Source organism: Ranitomeya imitator, chromosome 1, assembly GCF_032444005.1.
Source record: "Ranitomeya imitator isolate aRanImi1 chromosome 1, aRanImi1.pri, whole genome shotgun sequence".
NCBI classification, from domain to species: domain Eukaryota; kingdom Metazoa; phylum Chordata; class Amphibia; order Anura; family Dendrobatidae; genus Ranitomeya; species Ranitomeya imitator.
The window spans coordinates 403,763,953-403,789,242 of record NC_091282.1 but is presented as its reverse complement, the minus strand read 5'-3'; the positions used below and the strand labels follow the sequence as shown (position 1 = coordinate 403,789,242).

The 25,290-nt window shown below is 44.3% G+C and overlaps 1 protein-coding gene across 1 annotated transcript in view; it reads right to left on the bottom strand.

Annotated features, from left to right (window-relative positions):
• GOLM1 (golgi membrane protein 1) overlaps positions 1-25,290 on the bottom strand; it is a 167,924-nt gene that overhangs the window by 11,346 nt on the left and 131,288 nt on the right. Inside the window, exon 7 of the mRNA XM_069762443.1 lies at positions 13,384-13,522. Within this exon, the coding sequence (XP_069618544.1) occupies positions 13,384-13,522 (139 nt within the window). The remainder of the gene's footprint in view (positions 1-13,383; positions 13,523-25,290) is intronic.

Here is a 25,290-nt window from a genome sequence, read left to right as displayed (position 1 = left end):
TTGTTGTGAGAATTGGCAAACAAGTCTATTTCTGGTGAGCCCCAGGCTTGGACTATTTGCTGAAATATCTGGGGGTTTAAGGACCATTCCCCCTGTCTTAAGCCTCTGCGACTCAGGAAGTCTGCTTGAGTGTTTTCTATGCCCCTGATGTGTAGTGCCGACAGAGATAACAGGTGTTGTTCCGCCAGTTGGAAGAGGAGTTTTGACGCATTCATGAGGCCTTTGGACCTCGTTCCTCCCTGATGATTGACATACGCCACCACTGCTCGATTGTCTGTTAGGATTCGAGTATGGCGACCCTGGAGTAAAGGGAGAAAATGTCTTAGGGCTTTCTCCACTGCCCATAGCTCTTTTTCGTTTGATCCATAGTTTTTTTCTCTTATGGATCAGGTACCTTGTACAGAGTGAGAGCTCAGATGAGCTCCCCAACCTGTACCGCTTGCGTCGGTCGTGATGATGTCTATGACCGGATTTTTCCACCGGACCCCCTTTGTCAGGTGGTGTTCTACAGTCCACCAAGCTAGGGAATCCCTTACGCTCAGGGAGAGACATAGATTTCCTTCTAAATGCCCTCTTAACAGTCTTTGAGCTGAGAGAACTTCCCACTGTAGTTGTCTTAGGTGGAATTGTGCCCATTCTACTGCCGGTATACACGATGTTAATGAGCCTAGAAGGGACATCGCCTTTCTGAGAGTCATTGCGGGTTGACGTATTGCTGTACTGGTCAGGTTTATTATCTTGTCCACTTTGTTTTGTGGAAGGAGGCAGAGCTGACGCTCGGAGTCCAGTATTAACCCCAGGAAGGACTGTATTTTTACTGGCAGTAGTCTGGATTTGGGGATGTTTATTATCCATCCCAGCTCCATTAGAGTTGATGTTACCACTGATATTTGATGAGTGCAGTGGGACTCTGACCTCCCTATTACCAGGAAATCGTCCAGATATGGGACAATTACTACATCCCGGGACCGGAGGTATGACATCACTTCCACCATCACTTTGGTGAAAACTCTGGGGGCTGTAGACAGGCCGAATGGAAGAGCTGTATATTGAAAATGCTTTACCTGATTTTGAATATAGAGAGCTACCCTCAAGTATTTCCGATATTCCTGATGTATTGGTATATGGTAGTAAGCATCCTTTAAGTCTATTACTGCCATGAAGCAGTGCTGGAAGAGAAGTTTTATGGTCGTGTTTATAGACTCCATCTTGAAAGTGTAGTTCTCTATGGATTGGTTGAGCTTTCTTAGATTTATAATAGTTCTCCAAGAACCATCCGGTTTTTGGATCAAGAAGAGGGGGGAGTAAAACCCCTCTCCTTCTTCCTGAACCGGGACCTCCTGAAGAACCTTTTTGTGGACAAGTCCCAAGATCTCGGTTTCTAGGGCAGATTGTTCCTGCTGAGACTTCCGTCGGGGAGTTATTATGAAGTTTCGTCTGGGAGGACAGACGAATTTTATTTTTAGGCCGTCTCTGATGATGTTCGTGACCCAGATACTGGGGGAGATATTTACCCAGGCCGGAAAGAAGAGGGAGAGTCTTCCTCCCACTTCTGGCGTAATGTCATTGGGGGGATTTTTTTGCCGATGTGGAGGGCCCTTTAAACATATAGCCCGATCCTCTTATCTCTAAAGTCCCAATTTTTCCTCTCCCCCTCCGAAAAAAAGGTTTTTTAGGATCTTTAGGGATGTTGGGAAAACCTTTCTTCTTATCTCCTGCATGTTCCAGGATGTCTTCAAGTTTTTTACCGAAGAGAAGTTGGCCGTCACAAGGGATAGAACACAGTTTGTGTTTAGATGGCAAATCCCCCGGGCAACCTTTGAGCCAGAGGGCTCTTCTTGCCGCGTTGGACAAACCCGCGGCTCTAGCTGTTAGTCTTGCGGAATCCGCAGAAGAGTCTGCCAAAAAAGCTGCTGCTCCTTGTAGCAAAGAAATATTTCTGGGTACTTTGTTTTTCAGTTGATCTTCTACCTGATGTAGCCAGACCATTAGGGCACGGGCCGTACATGTTCCCGCAATCGCCGGCTTAAGGCGGCTGAGGCTTCCCAGATGTGTCTCAGGAAACTATCTGCTTTTTTATCAAGCGGGTCTTTGAGAACACCAGAGTCCGCTAACGGAAGGGATGATTTTTTTAAACATTTGGCTACTGCCCCGTCAATCTTAGGGATTTTCTCCCAGGACTCAGAGTCTTTATCCTCAAAAGGATATCTCCTTTTGGATGAAGAGGGCAAGGAACCCATTTTTTCGGGCTTTTTCCACTCTTTGTCAATTAATGCTTTTATTTTTGCATTAACTGGAAACGTGCGTTTCCTATTCTCTTCTAGGCCACCAAACATGACATCTTCTAGTGACCTAGGTGTCTTCTCCTCTTTAAGCCCCATTGCAGATCTAACTGCTTTGACCAGTTTATCTACGTCCTCAGTTGGGAAACATGGACGACCTCCTGAATCACTGTCCGAGGAGGAATCTGAAGACTGGACAGAGGCCGAGGAGGTAGAGGGAGACCGGGATGTTTTATGACTCCCCTGTCTCTGAGAGGCATCTGAGTCTGTGGACGCCTTACGGCTTCTCCTTCTTGGTTCGCTAAGGGCCAATTTTAAGGAGTCTTTTATTTCAGCCTGTATTATGGCTTTTAGGCTAGTGGCAAAATTAGGGGTCTCTTTTTGTATGGTTTTCGTAATGCAGTCAGCACAGAGATCCTTCTGCCACTGAACTGCAAGCGGGTTTCTACAAAGGGCACACTCTCGGTTCTTTGTTTTACCAACCGCTTTCCTGGACCCCTAGTGATCAAAACAGACAAAAATGGACCCTGTTACCATAAGGGTTACATTCACGTAGATCACTCACCACCACCGACAATCAAGGGTACCGATTTTGGAGGCTGGACAGATGCACGTGAAGCGTCCCTCCTGGACGCCGACGAATCCTGCCGGACAGAGCGACTGCTGTTCCTACCACTTGAGCGGCTGCTCTTGGTATGCTGGTGGCTCAGCAAGGCATCTGGTGAGAGCTCCATTTGCTGCTGCTGCTGCTGCTGCTGTGAAGGCGGCTGCTGCTCCTGCTGCTGCTGCTCCTGTTGTCCTACTTCCATGGTGAAGTTTATGGACATGAGCGCGTCTTCTGTGGTCTAACCCCCTTTTATGGGGGGACCACTGCACTCCCCGCCTCCTTCGGTGCCCAAATTAACCCCCTCCCACTCTCTGCCGTGCCGCCGGAGTTCCCTTTCACCGGCCGGCGTTCTCATCATGGGTGCCGCCATCTTGGATCCGGCGCCCGCCCCCGACGTCACACGGGCACGCCCATTCCCAGCGTGCCTTGCGCGTGACGTCAGGCGAGCGACCCGGAAACGGCCACCGCACCTGGACGCCAGCAGAGAGGGGAGGGCGGCGTGGCAGCCATGGAAGGGAACACAGCCCTCTGACCATGCTGCTCAACGCCCGCTCGGACGCAGAGACCCGGAGGACCTGCGGACGGCGCTTCCAGACCCCCGAACCCGACGCACAGGCGCTGCCTGTTCTTCCACGCCGGGACGGGACCTGGGTAAGTGAACCGCCATGTTCAGTAAGAGGGTCCCTGTCAGGACAGGAAACCCAACTGAAGCGAGGGAGAGGTACCGCCCTTTTATTTTCAGTAGGGTTTCCTGTCCTGGCTGGGCGGATCCCCTCTCTCAGGTGTGCCGTCATGGGGGAAGGGAAAATCACGTTTTTTTGCGATCGCCGGTAAACGGTTAATTACCGGCGATCGCAAAAGCGGGGTCGGTAAAAACCGACCCGAATCATGTTCTCTGGGGTCTCAGCTACCCCTGGACCCCAGAGCCAAGACCCCAGAGAAAATCGGACTCTGAGGGGCGCTATTTACTTTTTCCACAGCGTCGTTAATTAACGGCGCTGTGGTTTAAGTACCCTTAACTGCCGCCGTTAAAAGGCGTATCGGCGGTCGTTAAGGGGTTAAGTAGGACCTTTCACAAAATTTTATCTTTTAACCGCTTCACTCCACATTCAAGTTTCGAACAGACAAAATTTTCTAAGGTGCAAATGTGCCCTATAGTAACAAGCTGCCCATAAATAAATAAAGTACAACTTACAATAGTGTTACTCCTGGCCAAAGGCACTCCTCAGCTACCCCAACAGCACCGTTTCGCCTGACTGGCTTCCTCAATAGGGGGCATTTTGTCTGTTCTCTCACACGGTTAGGACGTTAGCCATACATGGCTGAATTACCGCGCAGTATTATGCTTCACATTTGGTTAGCACTGTGCATTGTATGATAGGTGAACACTGTCCTAAGCGGTCTTTTACTCTGCATGGTCCTATTGTGCATCAGTGTTTGTGACTCAGTTTTGCTGTCTTTCATATTACTATCTCTGGCCTCTGTTGTTGCTCCCAGCTTTATCTATTCAGAGAAATTCCCTTGTTGTATTGTTACTTATGGTTTTAACTTATGTTGTAATAAATGATATATTTTAATTAGTTTACTCTATTTGCTTATGCCTCTCTGTCCCTGGGATATTTACAAGGGATTTTGTTTATTATGACTATTTCAAGGTGGGCAAGAATCCTCAAATGGACATTTGATATATATAGTAGAGCATATTTTTTTTTATTATATCACTGGAGTGGTGCTACTAATCTAAGTTTCCTGCTTCTAGTCTCATATTTCATCGGCGCCGCTCCGATTAGTCTCTGAGAACCAGAACAAGGCTATTATAGACTTATATTGAGAGCTTGTGACCATTACCTCTGACTTTTGGTCCCTTAGCAGTTGGTCACAAGATGGCTGTCCAGGACCGGCGCGGCGCCGGGAAGATCTGAAGACAGTAGCAGCTGGTATTTATGGCTAGGGTCAGGGAACTTAGAAGTAGTAGTACCATTCCAGCATTGAAGTAAAAAACACAAAAAAACAAACAAACAGCTGGAGTGGTGCTTTATGTGGATAAAAAATATAAGCTCATAAATGTGTCTTTTTTCATTTTTTTTGTACTTTACTTTGGATGAGGTAAGTAATGCAATTTGAACGTTAATTTAATTTATTTTTTACATTTTTAATCCCTTCACAACCCAGCTTTTTTTCCACGAAGGCCAAATTTTACAATTCTAACCAGTTTCACTTAGTGAGGTAACAACTCTGGAACACCAACAACTCCCTCTGATTTGAAGACGGTTTTTTCGTGACATATTGTACTTTATGCTAGTGGTAAATTTAGGACAATATCTTTTGCAGTTATTTGTGAAAATATTGGAAATTTGGTGAAAATTTAGAAAAATTCACAATTTTCCAACTTTTAAATTTTTAAGCCCTTAAACTAGAGAGTCATGTCATACAAAATAGTTAATAAATAATATTTCCCACATGTATGCTTTACAGCTGCATCATTTTTTAACCATTTTTTACTTTTAAAATTTTAATTTTTATTAGGAAGTTAGAAGGGTTAGAAGTTTCTCATCATTCCAACAAAATTTACAAAACCATTTTAATTGGGGATGATTAAATCACATTTGTAGTGACTGAGGGGCCTATGTTATAGAAAGTAACAAAAAGTGACACTATTTTAAAAACTGTTCAAAAACCACATTCAATAAGTTTATTAACCCTTTAGGTGCTTCACAGGAATTAAGGCAATGTGGAGAGAGAAATGAACATTTTACTTTTTCCCACAAAAATGTTAGCCACAAATTTTGCATTTTCACAAGGGTAACAGGAGAAAATGGATCCCAAAATTTGTGATGCAATTTCTCCTGTGTATGTTGTGGGAAACTACTGTTTGGGCACACGGCAGGGCTCGGAAGGAAAGGGACGCCATGCTGCGTTTGGAGTGCCCCTGATGTGCCTAAACAGTGGAAACCCACCACAAGTGATGCCCTTTTGGAAACTAGACCCCATCAAGGAATTTATCTAGATGTGTGTTGACCACCTTGGACCCCCAGGTGCTTCAAAAATGTTATGACATTGAGCTGTGAAAATAGAAAATCTAATTTTTCCCATAAAAAAGTTGCTTTAGCTCCAATTTGTTTTGTATTTTCGCAAGGATAACAGGAGAAAACGGACCCCCTAATTTTCTGTGCAAGTTCTCCGGAGTACACTGTTACTCCATATGTGGCGGAAAACTACTTTGGGAACACCGCCGATCTCCAAAAGGAAGGAGTGACATTTTGAAGAGCAGAGCCCTTGAGATGCCAAAACATTAGAAAATCCCATAAAAAGTGATCATATATTGAAACTAAGTGTATATGTGGTATGTGAATTTTATAATGTGGTGGCATATGCGAGTTGTGTAGACTGCATCGGGTCAGCATACAGTGCCTACAAGTAGTATTCAACCCCCTGCAGATTTAATAAGATGCAAATAAGTTAGAGCCTTCAAACTTCAAACAAGAGCAGGATTTATGAACAGATGCATAAATCTTACAAACCAAAAAGTTTTGTTGCTCAGTTAAATTTTTATAATTTTTAAACATAAAAGTGTGGGTCAATTATTATTCAACCCCTAGGTTTAATATTTTGTGGAATAACCTTTGTTTGCAATTACAGCTAATAATCGTCTTTTATAAGACCTGATCAGGCCGGCACAGATCTCTGGAGTTATCTTGGCCCACTCCTCCATGCAGATCTTCTCCAAGTTATCTAGGTTCTTTGGGTGTCTCATGTGGACTTTAATCTTGAGCTCCTTCCACAAGTTTTCAATTGGGTTAAGGTCAGGAGACTGACTAGGCCACTGCAACACCTTGATTTTTTGCCTCTTGAACCAGGCCTTGGTTTTCTTGGCTGTGTGCTTTGGGTCGTTGTCTTGTTGGAAGATGAAATGACGACCCATCTTAAGATCCTTGATGGAGGAGCGGAGGTTCTTGGCCAAAATCTCCAGGTAGGCCGTGCTATCCATCTTCCCATGGATGCGGACCAGATGGCCAGGCCCCTTGGCTGAGAAACAGCCCCACAGCATGATGCTGCCACCACCATGCTTGACTGTAGGGATGGTATTCTTGGGGTCATATGCAGTGCCATCCAGTCTCCAAACGTCACGTGTGTAGTTGGCACCAAAGATCTCGATCTTGGTCTCATCAGACCAGAGAACCTTGAACCAGTCAGTCTCAGAGTCCTCCAAGTGATCATGAGCAAACTGTAGACGAGCCTTGACATGACGCTTTGAAAGTAAAGGTACCTTACGGGCTCGTCTGGAACGGAGACCATTGCGGTGGAGTACGTTACTTATGGTATTGACTGAAACCAATGTCCCCACTGCCATGAGATCTTCCCGGAGCTCCTTCCTTGTTGTCCTTGGGTTAGCCTTGACTCTTCGGACAAGCCTGGCCTTGGCACGGGAGGAAACTTTCAAAGGCTGTCCAGGCCGTGGAAGGCTAACAGTAGTTCCATAAGCCTTCCACTTCCGGATGATGCTCCCAACAGTGGAGACAGGTAGGCCCAACTCCTTGGAAAGGGTTTTGTACCCCTTGCCAGCCTTGTGACCCTCCACGATCTTGTCTCTGATGGCCTTGGAATGCTCCTTTGTCTTTCCCATGTTGACCATGTATGAGTGCTGTTCACAAGTTTGGGGAGGGTCTTAAATAGTCAGAAAAGGCTGGAAAAAGAGATAATTAATCCAAACATGTGAAGCTCATTGTTCTTTGTGCCTGAACTACTTCTTAATACTTTAGGGGAACCAAACAGAATTCTGGTGGGTTGAGGGGTTGAATAATAAATGACCCTCTGAAAAGACTTTTCACAATTTAAAAAAACAAACAGAGAAATAACATTCTTTTTTTGCTGCAGTGCATTTCACACTTCTAGGCTGCTCTACAGTCCAAATGTCACAATGCCAAGTTAATTCCAAATGTGTAAACCTGCTAAATCTGCAGGGGGTTGAATACTACTTGTAGGCACTGTATGTGAGTTGTGTAGAGTACAACAAGTCATGCAATAAATTAGAGTAAATGAGAAATAAATGTAGTAATCCACGGATGAGTGGTACAGTTTGAAATAGTCTTATGCACAGGCCAGGTGCATTGCCAAGTGGTGTTCTCTCTTATCCCCCTTCTGTAACATACTTTTCACCTTTTTTGTTACCTTCTCCTCTATGCAGTTTGAGGGACTTACCTAGGAAATCTTGCCATGGTACGTTACAAGCATCTTCAGTTCCAGAAGTACTACCTTCCTTGATCACTACCTCCTGAAACTGAAGGAATGTGCTGTTCTGGCCTGCAGGTCGTGAGAGCACGTACGTGTTATACATTGCTAGCTCTACGAGGTGCACGGCCAGCTTCTTGTACCACACCTTAGCCTTTCGCATGGCACTGTAGGGATGGTGGACTTGATCAGAGAGATCAACTCCCTCCATGTTTTTATTTGTACACCAGGATACAGTCTAGATTAGGAACCTGTGTAGAGGTACCTCGTACAGAGGTGGGGGTGCTGCCATTTCCATGTAAGGTGGTCAAGAAAGGAACAGGTTGTCGCTACATTGGGCTCTGCTCTTGCTCTTTCTGAGCAGTTGCCCAATAAGCAACCTAGGAAATCCTCTCTGATTTTTGCAGACAGTACCACATGCTGGGGTAGCTCTGGCAGAGAGGGATTCGAAGAGTGGGATGCTGGTGTTAAAAGTTATCCAAGTAGAGGGGATAACCTTGATCCAGCAGTGGGTGAAAACTTATTCCCACACAATTTTCCCACTCAGTCTCAGGACAGGGGTGGGCATTCAGGAAGTTGAATCCGGGTGTCCTTTCCCTCATAAACCCCAAATCTGTGTACCCTGAGGTACCCTCGCACAGTTTGTATAATTTTTCTCCATACCTGGACTTTACGGGGCAGGTATTGCTGGAATTTAAGCCTCCCTTTGAAGTGTAACAGCGACTCATCTACGTAGATTTCTCTTTGGGGAATGTTTACCTCAGCAAATTTGTTGCTGAAGTGATTAATGACTGGCCTAATCTTGAAAAGTCAGTCAAAGTTTGAGTCAAAGCTTGGGGTGGACACTTTGCATTATCCTTCAAATGCAGGAATTTCTGAATAGTCTCAAAGCATTTCCTGGTCATAGCCATGCGCAAAACTGGAGTGTTGTATAAAACATCAACATTCCAATATTGCCAAACTTCTGGCTTCTTCACTATCACCATGTGAAGGACAAAAATAAAAATCGATCTCTGTGAGACTGGTAGTGTCAAATTGGATTCCTGATTGGGCCATAAAATCAGGAATTTGAGACTCAATCTTTGGAGTGGAGTGAGGTGAAAACTAAGTGGTGCACACGTGACCGCCCGGCTCCTGACACTGTGCGCGCTACGCTACTTAATACTCACTGCGCTCCACGCACTTCGTTCCGGCGTGGGGAGCAGTGAGTATTCCGGCAGCTGTGCTCTGCTTGTGAGCACCGCATGACGTCCCTGCCATGCGCTGCATACAAACAAAGTTGCTGCTGGCTCCAGAACAAGAAGCTGCGAGGGGGTAAGGAAGGGAAGTATAATGGTTTATTTTTTTATGTTTTTTGATGGGGTCAATCATACCAGGATAAGGATTGAGTAATGCATACCAGGATAGGGATGGGGCCAATCATACCAGGATAGGGATGGGGGCCAATCATACCAGGAAAGGGATAGGGCCATGCATACAAGGAAAGGGATGGAGCCATTCATACAAGGATAGGGATGGGGCCAGTCATACAAGGATAGGTATGAGGGGACAATGCATACAAGGATAAGGATGGAGGCATGCATACAAGGATAGGGATGGGGGCCAATCATACCAGGATAGGAATGAGGAGCCATACAGACAAGGATAGGGACGAAGTGCCATGCAGAGAAGGAAAGGGACGAGGAGCCATTCAGAAAAGGAAACGGATGAGGGGACAATGCATACCAGAATATGGATGAGGAAGCCTTGCATACCAGGATGGGGATGAGGAGGCCCGACTTATACTCGAGTCAATAAGTTTTCCCAGCTTTTTGTGGTAAAATTAGGTGCCTCGGCTTATACTCGGGTCGGCTTATACTCGAGTATATATGGTACTCAATATATGCCATGTATATGTGCATGTATGGGATATTATGTTAAAGGGAACCTGTCAGCAGAATTGGGCACAGTAACCTACAGACAGTGTCAGGTCGACACCGTTATACTGATTAAAATGATACCTTGGTTGATGAAATCCACCTTATGGTTGTTGTTTAATCTTTCTTTTCAGTTTTAGTTAGTAACATAGTAACATAGTAACATAGTTAGTAAGGCCGAAAAAAGACATTTGTCCATCCAGTTCAGCCTATATTCCATTATAATAAATACCCAGATCTACGTCCTTCTACAGAACCTAATAATTGTATGATACAATATTGTTCTGCTCCAGGAAGACATCCAGGCCTCTCTTGAACCCCTCGACTGAGTTCGCCATCACCACCTCCTCAGGCAAGCAATTCCAGATTCTCACTGCCCTAACAGTAAAGAATCCTCTTCTATGTTGGTGGAAAAACCTTCTCTCCTCCAGACGCAAAGAATGCCCCCTTGTGCCCGTCACCTTCCTTGGTATAAACAGATCCTCAGCGAGATATTTGTATTGTCCCCTTATATACTTATACATGGTTATTAGATCGCCCCTCAGTCGTCTTTTTTCTAGACTAAATAATCCTAATTTCGCTAATCTATCTGGGTATTGTAGTTCTCCCATCCCCTTTATTAATTTTGTTGCCCTCCTTTGTACTCTCTCTAGTTCCATTATATCCTTCCTGAGCACCGGTGCCCAAAACTGGACACAGTACTCCATGTGCGGTCTAACTAGGGATTTGTACAGAGGCAGTATAATGCTCTCATCATGTGTATCCAGACCTCTTTTAATGCACCCCATGATCCTGTTTGCCTTGGCAGCTGCTGCCTGGCACTGGCTGCTCCAGGTAAGTTTATCATTAACTAGGATCCCCAAGTCCTTCTCCCTGTCAGATTTACCCAGTGGTTTCCCGTTCAGTGTGTAATGGTGACATTGATTCCTTCTTCCCATGTGTATAACCTTACATTTATCATTGTTAAACCTCATCTGCCACCTTTCAGCCCAAGTTTCCAACTTATCCAGATCCATCTGTAGCAGAATACTATCTTCTCTTGTATTAACTGCTTTACATAGTTTTGTATCATCTGCAAATATCGATATTTTACTGTGTAAACCTTCTACCAGATCATTAATGAATATGTTGAAGAGAACAGGTCCCAATACTGACCCCTGCGGTACCCCACTGGTCACAGCGACCCAGTTAGAGACTATACCATTTATAACCACCCTCTGCTTTCTATCACTAAGCCAGTTACTAACCCATTTACACACATTTTCCCCCAGACCAAGCATTCTCATTTTGTGTACCAACCTCTTGTGCGGCACGGTATCAAACGCTTTGGAAAAATCGAGATATACCACGTCCAATGACTCACCGTGGTCCAGTCTATAGCTTACCTCTTCATAAAAACTGATTAGATTGGTTTGACAGGAGCGATTTCTCATAAACCCATGCTGATATGGAGTTAAACAGTTATTCTCATTGAGATAATCCAGAATAACATCCCTCGTGTTGGGTGGCGGCGTGTGTGTGTGTGTGTGTGTGTGTGTGTGTGTGTGTGTGTGGGGGGGGGGGGGGGGTCTTTATGTGGTGCTCTGATTAGCTATTCATAATGCAGCCTGCTGACAGGTCGAGTCGACGGGGCACCTGCTCTGCAGCATAATTGCATGTTTCATGCCTCAATAATACATCAATAAAAAAAAAAGGATTAACCTGACTGCTAAACGGAATAGGGAGAAAAAAAAAAGTCAAAAGGCCAGAATCACTTTTTTTTTTTGGTCGCTGCGACATTACATTAAAACGTAATAACGGGCAATCAAAAGATTGTATCTGCAACAAATTGGTATCATTAAAAATGCCAGCTTGGCATGCAAAAAATAAGCCCTCACCCAACCCGAGATCATGAAAAAAGGAGACGCTAAGGGTACCCGAAAATGGCACATTTGTTTTTTTGTTTTTTTTTTTAACAAAGTTTGGAACATTTTTGGAATCATAATGGCAGGTCAGTTTTAGCATTTGGTGAACCTAGTAAAAAAGACAAAAAACAAGAGTGGGATTGCACTTCTTTTGCAATTTCATCTCACTTGGAATTTTTTCCCGTTTTCTAGAATGGTAAATCCAATGATGTCGTTCAAAAGTACAACTCGTCCCGCAAAAAACAAGCCCTCACATGGCCATATTGACGGAAAAATAAAAAAGCTCTGGGAAGACGCAAAACTGAAAAAAGCTCTGGGGGTTAGGGGGTTAAACTGTATTTATCACTAAAAAGGGATAGAGGAGCTGATTAAAACATTTTTCCCCTCCACTACATTGCAAAAATCTTGAATTTTAAAATTTAAGGCACCTGATATGCAAGTTTCGCCTGCAACAAAACGGTGTTTACAGAGATTCTTCTCTAGCAAAGGAGAGCTGTGCTGTGTGGTCATTACTGCAGCAAGAAAGGAGTAAAGCTGCAACGTGCAAGCAACAATTGTCACATCCATATCCCCAACTTATCCCAGGTATGAGGGCATCATTCCCCCCGATACCTAAATGCAGGGCGGTTTATGTTATGCATCTGCTCCTCCTGGCGCTGCAATGTCAGGAAGTAACAAGAGTGAGGAGTTCTCAGTGATCACAACTGACATCAAATCTCACCAGACCTTGCTGCAAAAGTCTGTTCTCTGGGGGACTTTGTCTTTTTGTTTTTACTCTGAAAGACGTTGCCCTCTTATGATTAGGAATGTCAAGCAGGGAAAAAGTAAATGCCCCGAGAGAAGAAAAAAAATCTGTTAACACCTCCCTTACTTGATGGGGAATTTTGCATACTGGGCAGCCTAAACTTCAACAGCCCATATATCCACAATGCACTGGAGATATAAAAACACCCTAAGCAGCCCTACTGTTCTTTTTTAGTGATATATACAATTTAAAATAAAGAAATATATTGTGAAAGGTCTTCTTCTAACTTCTAAGAATTGCCACCTATTCCCAAGACTGAGACTTCCCTATACTTGCACAAGTGATGAGCAAAATGTCAGAAAGTATAAATACCATTACAGTGAATCCACTATTCCAGTGACAGCAGAGATTTCTGGTCTTCTGTGTTGGCTGCATTGCAGCTTAGCTGTGATCAGTAACAGATGCCAGCCCCTTCATGGAAGCAGCTTTGTCTCTTTAGATTGGCTGCTGTATGCAGTACAAGCATACTACAAAGTCACTCCATTTTTAGAAAATGTCCCTTATTACAGCAGACAGGATCTAAGTAACTAAACCACAGGGAGAAAATTGCCAACATACCAATCCCAAAGCCTCAGTGCAGTGGGAGCGTGAAGTTTCACTATGGCCCACCTTTGAACATCAGTTTACACATACACCATACCTTTATTTTCTCGTGGAGAAGCACGCTCTTTAATGGCATTTTCTGAGGGCCTCTCAGCTGTTGGTAAAACAGTCTTGTATTTCAGTTCCTCCTTGCCATCAATCGCTTTCAAGTTAATATCTTGCTTTGCTGTCACAACCTAAAAGACAACAAACAAACATATAATAAGAGCAAGATTAAAAAGGATGATACACATTATTGCCACATTCTAGTTCCTCTTAATAGGGGGGTCCGCCATACAAAGAAGTTTTTACCCTAAATCCTTAAAGTATTTTAGAAGATAGTTTAGATTGAAATTAAATGTTTAAGTAAAAAATTCCTAATCCTTCCCTAACTATACTAACTGCTTTTTTTACCCCTGCTTCCTTTTTGATGCTTCGTTTGAGAATCCCAGTGCATGCGGTGATACTAAAATGAAGCGTCATTAGGGGACAGAGGCTGCAGTCATTGCCACAGACTCTGCCCCTCCCTGAAATTAGGCACCAACAGTGATCTTCACTTCAGGAGCAGGGCCATTTCCTGCGCAATGTGCACAATGATAGGGTGCTGTCTCTCGCCGACTCAGATCAGCAGTAACCAGCCGGCAACAGAGTGCACTGTTGATGAGCATTGTCAGAATACCTGGCGCGCAGAAAACAAATCTGCACTTGAGAGGGTGGTGCTGGACTCTGCATGTTGTGTTTCCTGAAAACGCCCACTGACAGTGCGCTCTAAAGTGTGCTGTCATTGTGCACAGCGCACAGAGATTAGCCCAGCCCCTGAAACAAAAATCTCTGACTTCATTTCAGGGAGGGAGCAGAGGCTGCAGCATTGACCATAACCTCTGCCCTTTGATGATGCTTTGAGAATCCCAGGTCATGAGTGGCATGACACATGGAATGCAACAATTGTAGTCCATGTCCTGGATAGTCTGTGTGTGGTGGCTCTTGAAGCAATGACTCCAGCAGCAGTCCACTCCTTGTGAATCTCCCCCAAATTTTTGAATGGTCTTTTCTTAACAATCCTTTCAAGGCTGCGGTAATCCCGGTTGCTTGTGCACCTTTTTCTACTACACTTTTTCCGTACACTCACCTTTCCATTAATATGCTTGGATACAGCACTCTGAACAGACAGCTTATTTAGCAATGACCTTTTGTGGCTTACCCTACTTGTGGAGTGTGTCAATGACTGCCTTCTGGACATCTGTCAAGTCCGCAGTCTTCCCCATTATTGTGCAGCCTACTGAACCAGACTAAGGGACCTTTTTAAATGCTTAGGAAGTCTTTGCAGGTATTTTTTTGCTAATTACGATAACAGAAATAATCACTTGAAATAGATCACGGTTTGTAATGACTCTATAGTACCGTATATACTCGAGTATAAGCCGTCCCGAGTATAAGCAGAGACCCCTAATTTTGCCACAAAAAAACTGGGAAAACTTAATGACTCAAGTATAAGCCTAGGGGGAAAACGCAGCAGCTACTGGTAAATTTCAAAAATAAAAATAGATACCAATAAAAGTAAAATTAATTGAGACATCAGTAGGTTAAGTGTTTTTAAATATCCATATTGAATCAGGATCCCCATATAATGCTCCATACAGTTCATGATGGCCCCTTAAGATGCTCTATAATAAAATATGCCCCATAAAATGCTCCATAAAGTTTATGATGGGCCCCATAAGATGCTTCATAGAAAATATGCCCCATATATTGCTGCATAGGTTATGGCCCCATAAGATGCTCCATAGATAATGTGCCCCATATAATGCTGCATAGGTTGATTATGGCCCCATAAGATGCTCCATAGATAATGTGCCCCATATAATGCTGCATAGGTTGATTATGGCCCCATAAGATGCTCCATAGAAACAATTGCCCCATAGCCGGCTGCTGTGATAAAAAAAAACAAAAAAAACAAATCACACCCACCTTTTGTCCTGAGCAGGCCCCCGGCACTTGCAATGTCCGCGTTCCACTGCTGGGCGCCGCTGTGTCTTCCGCATCCTCTGCAGTGACTGTTCAGGCAAAGGGCTGACCTGAACGTCACAGGCAAAGGACGCAAAAGGAACAGCGGCGCCCGGCGGTGGAACGTGGACAGGTGAATATTGCACAATAATCACCCTCCAGTCCCCATTATACTCACCTGCTCCCGGCGCAGTCCCTGGCAGCTTCTCACTGACAGGAGATCTTTGGCACCCGCTGCTTCTTCCTGTGTTCAGCAGTCACATTGTACCGCTTATTAAAGTAATTAATATGCGTCCATATTCATTACTTTAATGAGCGGTACCACGTGACCGCTGAACACAGGAAGAAGCTGCGGGCGCCGAAGAAGCAGGAACGTGCAGAGACTCGCCGGGAGCAGGTAAGTATGATTTGACAGCTGCCACTCCCCCTCCCCGGCCGACCCCCTGGGACAATGACTCGAGTATAAGCCGAGAGGAGGACTTTCAGCCCCAAAAAATGGGCTGAAAATCTCAGCTTATACTCGAGAATATGTACATAAGTTTCACTTATTGTATTGAAGAATTGAACTAAACTGAGTTTTTGATGATATTCTGAGGTGAGATGCACCTGTACTAGCCTCCGATTCATCATTGTCTTTGTGCCTGTTTTTATCTAGTATTGTGCCATTTTTTGTGTGCACTCAATTCCTTATTCTGTTTGTGCCTTTTTTAAGTTATTTTATGTATGCTCGCTGTTTAGCAATTTCAGATTTTCATCTGATTCCTGAATTGTGACTTTTTAACCCCGTAATGACCACAGTTTTTTTCGGTTTTGCGTTTTCCGCTCCCCTCCTTCCAAGAGCCATATCTTTTTTATTTTTTTGTCAATATGGCCATGTGAGGGTTTATTTTTTTGCGGGACGAGTTGTACGACATTAATGGTTTTACCACGTCGTGTACTAGAAAACGGGAAAAAAATTCCAAGTGCAGTGAAATTGCAAAAAAAAAGTTCAATCCCACACTTGTTTTTTGTTTGGCGCTTTGAATTTTTTTCTCGCTGCGCCGTTTAGCGATAATGTTAATCCTTTTTTTTATTGATAGATTGGGCTATTCTGAATGCAGCGATACCAAATATGTGTAGGTTTGATTTTTTTATTGTTTTGTTATGAATGGGGCAAAAGTGGGGTGATTTGAACTTTTATATTCTTTTCATATTTTTAAAAACTTTTTTTTTTACTTTTGCCATGCTTCAATAGCCTCCATGGGAGGCTAGAAGATGGCACAGGCTAGAGGATGGCATAGCCTGATCGGCTCTGCTGCATAGGAGCGATGCTCAGATCCATCTCTATATAGTAGAATTACAGCATTTCTATGAGCGCCGACCACTGGGTGGCGCTCACAGCCATCCGGCATCAACAACCATAGAGGTCTGCTGGAGACCTCTGGTTGTTATGCAGACGCACCGATGAAACCCCCCCGATCACGTGACTGGGTCAGCGGTGCGCACATTTCCGTCCAGAAGCGCTTAAATACACTGTCACCGTTTAACAGTGGCATTTAACTAGTTAATAGGCGCGGAAGGATCGCGAATTTGCCCCGCCTATTGTGGGCACATGTCCCACCGGCTCACTGCCGGAGCCCGCATCAAAGCGGGGGTTCTGCCATCGGACGTACTATTCCATCTGATGGCAGAAAGGGGTTAAAAAGTTGTACATTTTGCCACTACTTCACTTTAATCCCCCTGGAGTATTTTTGAGTATGCCAATATTTTGGAGCAATTTTTTTATACTAAAAGTTGCAAAAACAGTTCAAGACAGAAAGACAAGACTTTTTCTTTACGTCTATGAATCGTGTGCGCCATTTTGATAGATTTGGCACCAAAAATGGCAACCAATACCGCAAAACAAAAAATGAAAGCAAAAGGCAAATTATTAATTGACACCAAAATGTCCTTATAGTGCCTTATTAAAATATCATTCCCTTGAGAAAACCAGGTCTAGAACTCATGGAAGTGAAGAAATGGATCGCCTGGTATATGAGAATGTGAAATTTTCTGATATTCTGACAAAATTGATACATTTAAAAAGTTATGGTCAACCTGGGCAGAATACAGTTGCCATACTCCCTTCACTATACCACCTCTGTGTTTACAAGTATCTATAGCTTCCGATTCTTCTTAAGCAACCCCATCCATTATGTGTAATTTTTCGGCGCGGTCCCTGCACTTCCCTGCTTCTCCCATGGTCTCCAACACCCACAGCTCTTCCTGTGTTCAGCAGTCACGTGGTATCGCTTATTAAAGTAATGAATATGGACACGACTCCACTTCCATAGGCGTGGAGCGTATATTCATTACTGTAATGAGCGGTACCATGTGACCGCTGAACACAGGAACAAGCTGCCGACACGTGACGGAGACCATCGGAGAAGCAGGGGCATACAGAGAGACCGCGCCAGGAGAGGACAGGTGACCATCACAAGTGTCGGGGCCTGAGCCAGCGGCGACACCAGCACCTGGCTCCCAGCCCTTTGCCTGAACAGTCACTGCGGAGGACGCGGCAGACACAGCGGCGCCCAGCAGTGGAACGCGGACATTGCAAGTGTCGGGGGCCTGCTCAGGACAAGAGGTGGGTGTGATTTTTTTTTTTTTTTTTTTTTTATCACAGCAGCCTGCTATGGGGCAAATGTTTCTATGGAGCATCTTATGGGGCCATAATCAACCTATGCAGCATTAAATGGGGCACATTATCTATTGAGCATCTTATGGGGCCATAATCAACCTATGCAGCAATATATGGGGCATATTTTCTATGAAGCATCTTATGGGGCCCATCATAAACTTTATGGAGCATTTTATGGGGCATATTTTATTATAGAGCATCTTATGGGGCCATCATGAACTTTAAGGAGCAATATATGGGGATCCTGATTCAATATGGATATTTAAAAACACTTAACCTACTGATGTCTCAATTAATTTTACTTTTATTGGTATCTATTTTTATTTTTGAAATTTACCGGTAGCTGCTGCATTTCCCACCCTAGGCTTATACTCGAGTATAAGTTCACCCAGTCTTTTTGTGGCAAAATTAGGGGTCTCGGCTTATACTCGAGTATGTGTGTGTATGTATGTATGTATGTATGTATGTATGTATGTATATATGTATATGTATATGTGTATATATATATATATATATATATATATATATATATATATATATATATATATATACACATACATACATACATACATACATGTATGTATATATATATATATATATATATATATATATATATATACCGTATATACTCGAGTATAAGCCGAGATTCTCAGCCCATTTTTTTGGGCTGAAAGTCCCCCTCTCGGCTTATACTCGAGTCATATACCCGGGTGTCGGCAGGTGAGGGGGAGCGGGGGCTGTGTAGTTATACTTACCTGCTGCGGCGCGGTCCCTGCAGTCCCTGGCTTCCCCGGCGCTGCAGATTCTTCCTGTACTGAGTGGTCACATGGCACCGCTCATTACAGAAATGAATAGGCGGCTCCACCCCCATAGGGGAGGAGCCGCATATTCATTGCTGTAAATGATCGGTGCCATGTGACCGCTCAATTACAGGAAGAAGCGCCGGAGAAGCCAGGGACTGCAGGGACCGCGCCGCAGCAGGTAAGGGGAGCGCAGCGCTGCGCGATATTTACCTGCTCCTCGCTCCGGTGCGGCTCCGTCTGCAGCGTCCTCTAGCAGTGACGCTCAGGTTAGAGGGCGCTGTGACGTAGTCAGTGCGCGCCCTCTGCTGAGCGTCAGTGCTGGAGACGGAGCCGCAGAGGAGCAGGTAATTATTGAAAGCGCTGGCGTCCTGAGAAGAGAGGTGAGTATGTGATTTTTTTTTTATTGCAGCCGCATTCTATATGGCACAGCATTATAAGGAGCATCTATGGGGCCATAATCAAAGGTGCAGAGCATATATGGCACAGCATTATAAGGAGCATCTATGGGGCCATAATCAAAGGTGCAGAGCATATATGGCACAGCATTATAAGGAGCATTTATGGGGCCATAATCAAAGGTGCAGAGCATATATGGCACAGCATTATAAGGAGCATCTATGGGGCCATAATCAAAGGTGCAGAGCATATATGGCACATCATTATAAGGAGCATTTATGGGGCCATAATCAAAGGTGCAGAGCATATATGGCACAGCATTATAAGGAGCATATATGGGGCCATAATCAAAGGTGCAGAGCATATATGGCACAACATTATAAGGGGCATCTATGGGGCCATAATCAAAGGTGCAGAGCATATATGGCACAGCATTATAAGGAGCATTTATGGGGCCATAATCAAAGGTGCAGAGCATATATGGCACAGCATTATAAGGAGCATTTATGGGGCCATAATCAAAGGTGCAGAGCATATATGGCACAGCATTATAAGGAGCATTTATGGGGCCATAATCAAAGGTGCAGAGCATATATGGCACAGCATTATAAGGAGCATCTATGGGGCCATAATCAAAGGTGCAGAGCATATATGGCACAGCATTATAAGGAGCATTTATGGGGCCATAATCAAAGGTGCAGAGCATATATGGCACAGCATTATAAGGGGCACCTATGGGGCCATAATCAAAGGTGCAGAGCATATATGGCACAACATTATAAGGAGCATCTATGGGGCCATAATCAAAGGTGCAGAGCATATATGGCACAGCATTATAAGGGGCACCTATGGGGCCATAATCAAAGGTGCAGAGCATATATGGCACAACATTATAAGGAGCATCTATGGGGCCATAATCAAAGGTGCAGAGCATATATGGCACAGCATTATAAGGGGCACCTATGGGGCCATAATCAAAGGTGCAGAGCATATATGGCACAACATTATAAGGAACACCTATGGGGCCATAATCAAAGGTGCAGAGCATATATGGCACAGCATTATAAGGGGCACCTATGGGGCCATAATCAAAGGTGCAGAGCATATATGGCACAGCATTATAAGGAACATCTATGGGGCCATAATCAAAGGTGCAGAGCATATATGGCACAGCATTATAAGGAGCATTTATGGGGCCATAATCAAAGGTGCAGAGCATATATGGCACAGCATTATAAGGGGCACCTATGGGGCCATAATCAAAGGTGCAGAGCATATATGGCACAGCATTATAAGGAGCACCTATGGGGCCATAATCAAAGGTGCAGAGCATATATGGCACAGCATTATAAGGAGCACCTATGGGGCCATAATCAAAGGTGCAGAGCATATATGGCACAGCATTATAAGGGGCACCTATGGGGCCATAATCAAAGGTGCAGAGCATATATGGCACAGCATTATAAGGAGCACCTATGGGGCCATAATCAAAGGTGCAGAGCATATATGGCACAGCATTATAAGGAACATCTATGGGGCCATAATCAAAGGTGCAGAGCATATATGGCACAGCATTATAAGGGGCATTTATGGGGCCATAATCAAAGGTGCAGAGCATATATGGCACAGCATTATAAGGAACATCTATGGGGCCATAATCAAAGGTGCAGAGCATATATGGCACAGCATTATAAGGAGCATTTATGGGGCCATAATCAAAGGTGCAGAGCATATATGGCACAGCATTATAAGGAACATCTATGGGGCCATAATCAAAGGTGCAGAGCATATATGGCACAGCATTATAAGGGGCACCTATGGGGCCATAATCAAAGGTGCAGAGCATATATGGCACAGCATTATAAGGAGCACCTATGGGGCCATAATCAAAGGTGCAGAGCATATATGGCACAGCATTATAAGGGGCACCTATGGGGCCATAATCAAAGGTGCAGAGCATATATGGCACAGCATTATAAGGAGCACCTATGGGGCCATAATCAAAGGTGCAGAGCATATATGGCACAGCATTATAAGGAACATCTATGGGGCCATAATCAAAGGTGCAGAGCATATATGGCACAGCATTATAAGGAACATCTATGGGGCCATAATCAAAGGTGCAGAGCATATATGGCACAGCATTATAAGGAGCATTTATGGGGCCATAATCAAAGGTGCAGAGCATATATGGCACAGCATTATAAGGAACATCTATGGGGCCATAATCAAAGGTGCAGAGCATATATGGCACAGCATTATAAGGGGCACCTATGGGGCCATAATCAAAGGTGCAGAGCATATATGGCACAGCATTATAAGGAGCACCTATGGGGCCATAATCAAAGGTGCAGAGCATATATGGCACAGCATTATAAGGGGCACCTATGGGGCCATAATCAAAGGTGCAGAGCATATATGGCACAGCATTATAAGGAGCACCTATGGGGCCATAATCAAAGGTGCAGAGCATATATGGCACAGCATTATAAGGAACATCTATGGGGCCATAATCAAAGGTGCAGAGCATATATGGCACAGCATTATAAGGAACATCTATGGGGCCATAATCAAAGGTGCAGAGCATATATGGCACAGCATTATAAGGAGCATTTATGGGGCCATAATCAAAGGTGCAGAGCATATATGGCACAGCATTATAAGGAACATCTATGGGGCCATAATCAAAGGTGCAGAGCATATATGGCACAGCATTATAAGGGGCACCTATGGGGCCATAATCAAAGGTGCAGAGCATATATGGCACAGCATTATAAGGAGCACCTATGGGGCCATAATCAAAGGTGCAGAGCATATATGGCACAGCATTATAAGGGGCACCTATGGGGCCATAATCAAAGGTGCAGAGCATATATGGCACAGCATTATAAGGAGCATTTATGGGGCCATAATCAAAGGTGCAGAGCATATATGGCACAACATTATAAGGAGCATCTATGGGGCCATAATCAAAGGTGCAGAGCATATATGGCACAGCATTATAAGGAGCACCTATGGGGCCATAATCAAAGGTGCAGAGCATATATGGCACAGCATTATAAGGGGCACCTATGGGGCCATAATCAAAGGTGCAGAGCATATATGGCACAGCATTATAAGGAGCACCTATGGGGCCATAATCAAAGGTGCAGAGCATATATGGCACAGCATTATAAGGAACATCTATGGGGCCATAATCAAAGGTGCAGAGCATATATGGCACAGCATTATAAGGGGCATTTATGGGGCCATAATCAAAGGTGCAGAGCATATATGGCACAGCATTATAAGGAACATCTATGGGGCCATAATCAAAGGTGCAGAGCATATATGGCACAGCATTATAAGGGGCACCTATGGGGCCATAATCAAAGGTGCAGAGCATATATGGCACAGCATTATAAGGAGCACCTATGGGGCCATAATCAAAGGTGCAGAGCATATATGGCACAGCATTATAAGGGGCACCTATGGGGCCATAATCAAAGGTGCAGAGCATATATGGCACAGCATTATAAGGAGCATTTATGGGGCCATAATCAAAGGTGCAGAGCATATATGGCACAACATTATAAGGAGCATCTATGGGGCCATAATCAAAGGTGCAGAGCATATATGGCACAGCATTATAAGGGGCACCTATGGGGCCATAATCAAAGGTGCAGAGCATATATGGCACAGCATTATAAGGAGCATTTATGGGGCCATAATCAAAGGTGCAGAGCATATATGGCACAGCATTATAAGGAGCATCTATGGGGCCATAATCAAAGGTGCAGAGCATATATGGCACAGCATTATAAGGAACATCTATGGGGCCATAATCAAAGGTGCAGAGCATATATGGCACAGCATTATAAGGAGCACCTATGGGGCCATAATCAAAGGTGCAGAGCATATATGGTACAGCATTATAAGGGGCATTTATGGGGCCATAATCAAAGGTGCAGAGCATATATGGCACAGCATTATAAGGAGCACCTATGGGGCCATAATCAAAGGTGCAGAGCATATATGGCACAGCATTATAAGGAGCATTTATGGGGCCATAATCAAAGGTGCAGAGCATATATGGCACAGCATTATAAGGAACATCTATGGGGCCATAATCAAAGGTGCAGAGCATATATGGCACAGCATTATAAGGGGCATTTATGGGGCCATAATCAAAGGTGCAGAGCATATATGGCACAGCATTATAAGGAACATCTATGGGGCCATAATCAAAGGTGCAGAGCATATATGGCACAGCATTATAAGGGGCACCTATGGGGCCATAATCAAAGGTGCAGAGCATATATGGCACAGCATTATAAGGAGCATCTATGGGGCCATAATCAAAGGTGCAGAGCATATATGGCACAGCATTATAAGGGGCATTTATGGGGCCATAATCAAAGGTGCAGAGCATATATGGCACAGCATTATAAGGAACATGTATGGGGCCATAATCAAAGGTGCAGAGCATATATGGCACAGCATTATAAGGGGCACCTATGGGGCCATAATCAAAGGTGCAGAGCATATATGGCACAACATTATAAGGAGCATCTATGGGGCCATAATCAAAGGTGCAGAGCATATATGGCACAGCATTATAAGGGGCACCTATGGGGCCATAATCAAAGGTGCAGAGCATATATGGCACAGCATTATAAGGAGCATTTATGGGGCCATAATCAAAGGTGCAGAGCATATATGGCACAGCATTATAAGGAGCATTTATGGGGCCATAATCAAAGGTGCAGAGCATATATGGCACAGCATTATAAGGAACATCTATGGGGCCATAATCAAAGGTGCAGAGCATATATGGCACAGCATTATAAGGGGCACCTATGGGGCCATAATCAAAGGTGCAGAGCATATATGGCACAGCATTATAAGGAGCACCTATGGGGCCATAATCAAAGGTGCAGAGCATATATGGCACAGCATTATAAGGGGCACCTATGGGGCCATAATCAAAGGTGCAGAGCATATATGGCACAGCATTATAAGGAGCATTTATGGGGCCATAATCAAAGGTGCAGAGCATATATGGCACAGCATTATAAGGAGCATCTATGGGGCCATAATCAAAGGTGCAGAGCATATATGGCACAGCATTATAAGGAACATCTATGGGGCCATAATCAAAGGTGCAGAGCATATATGGCACAGCATTATAAGGAGCACCTATGGGGCCATAATCAAAGGTGCAGAGCATATATGGTACAGCATTATAAGGGGCATTTATGGGGCCATAATCAAAGGTGCAGAGCATATATGGCACAGCATTATAAGGAGCACCTATGGGGCCATAATCAAAGGTGCAGAGCATATATGGCACAGCATTATAAGGAGCATTTATGGGGCCATAATCAAAGGTGCAGAGCATATATGGCACAGCATTATAAGGAACATCTATGGGGCCATAATCAAAGGTGCAGAGCATATATGGCACAGCATTATAAGGGGCATTTATGGGGCCATAATCAAAGGTGCAGAGCATATATGGCACAGCATTATAAGGAACATCTATGGGGCCATAATCAAAGGTGCAGAGCATATATGGCACAGCATTATAAGGGGCACCTATGGGGCCATAATCAAAGGTGCAGAGCATATATGGCACAGCATTATAAGGAGCATCTATGGGGCCATAATCAAAGGTGCAGAGCATATATGGCACAGCATTATAAGGGGCATTTATGGGGCCATAATCAAAGGTGCAGAGCATATATGGCACAGCATTATAAGGAACATCTATGGGGCCATAATCAAAGGTGCAGAGCATATATGGCACAGCATTATAAGGGGCACCTATGGGGCCATAATCAAAGGTGCAGAGCATATATGGCACAACATTATAAGGAGCATCTATGGGGCCATAATCAAAGGTGCAGAGCATATATGGCACAGCATTATAAGGGGCACCTATGGGGCCATAATCAAAGGTGCAGAGCATATATGGCACAGCATTATAAGGAGCATTTATGGGGCCATAATCAAAGGTGCAGAGCATATATGGCACAGCATTATAAGGAACATCTATGGGGCCATAATCAAAGGTGCAGAGCATATATGGCACAGCATTATAAGGGGCATTTATGGGGCCATA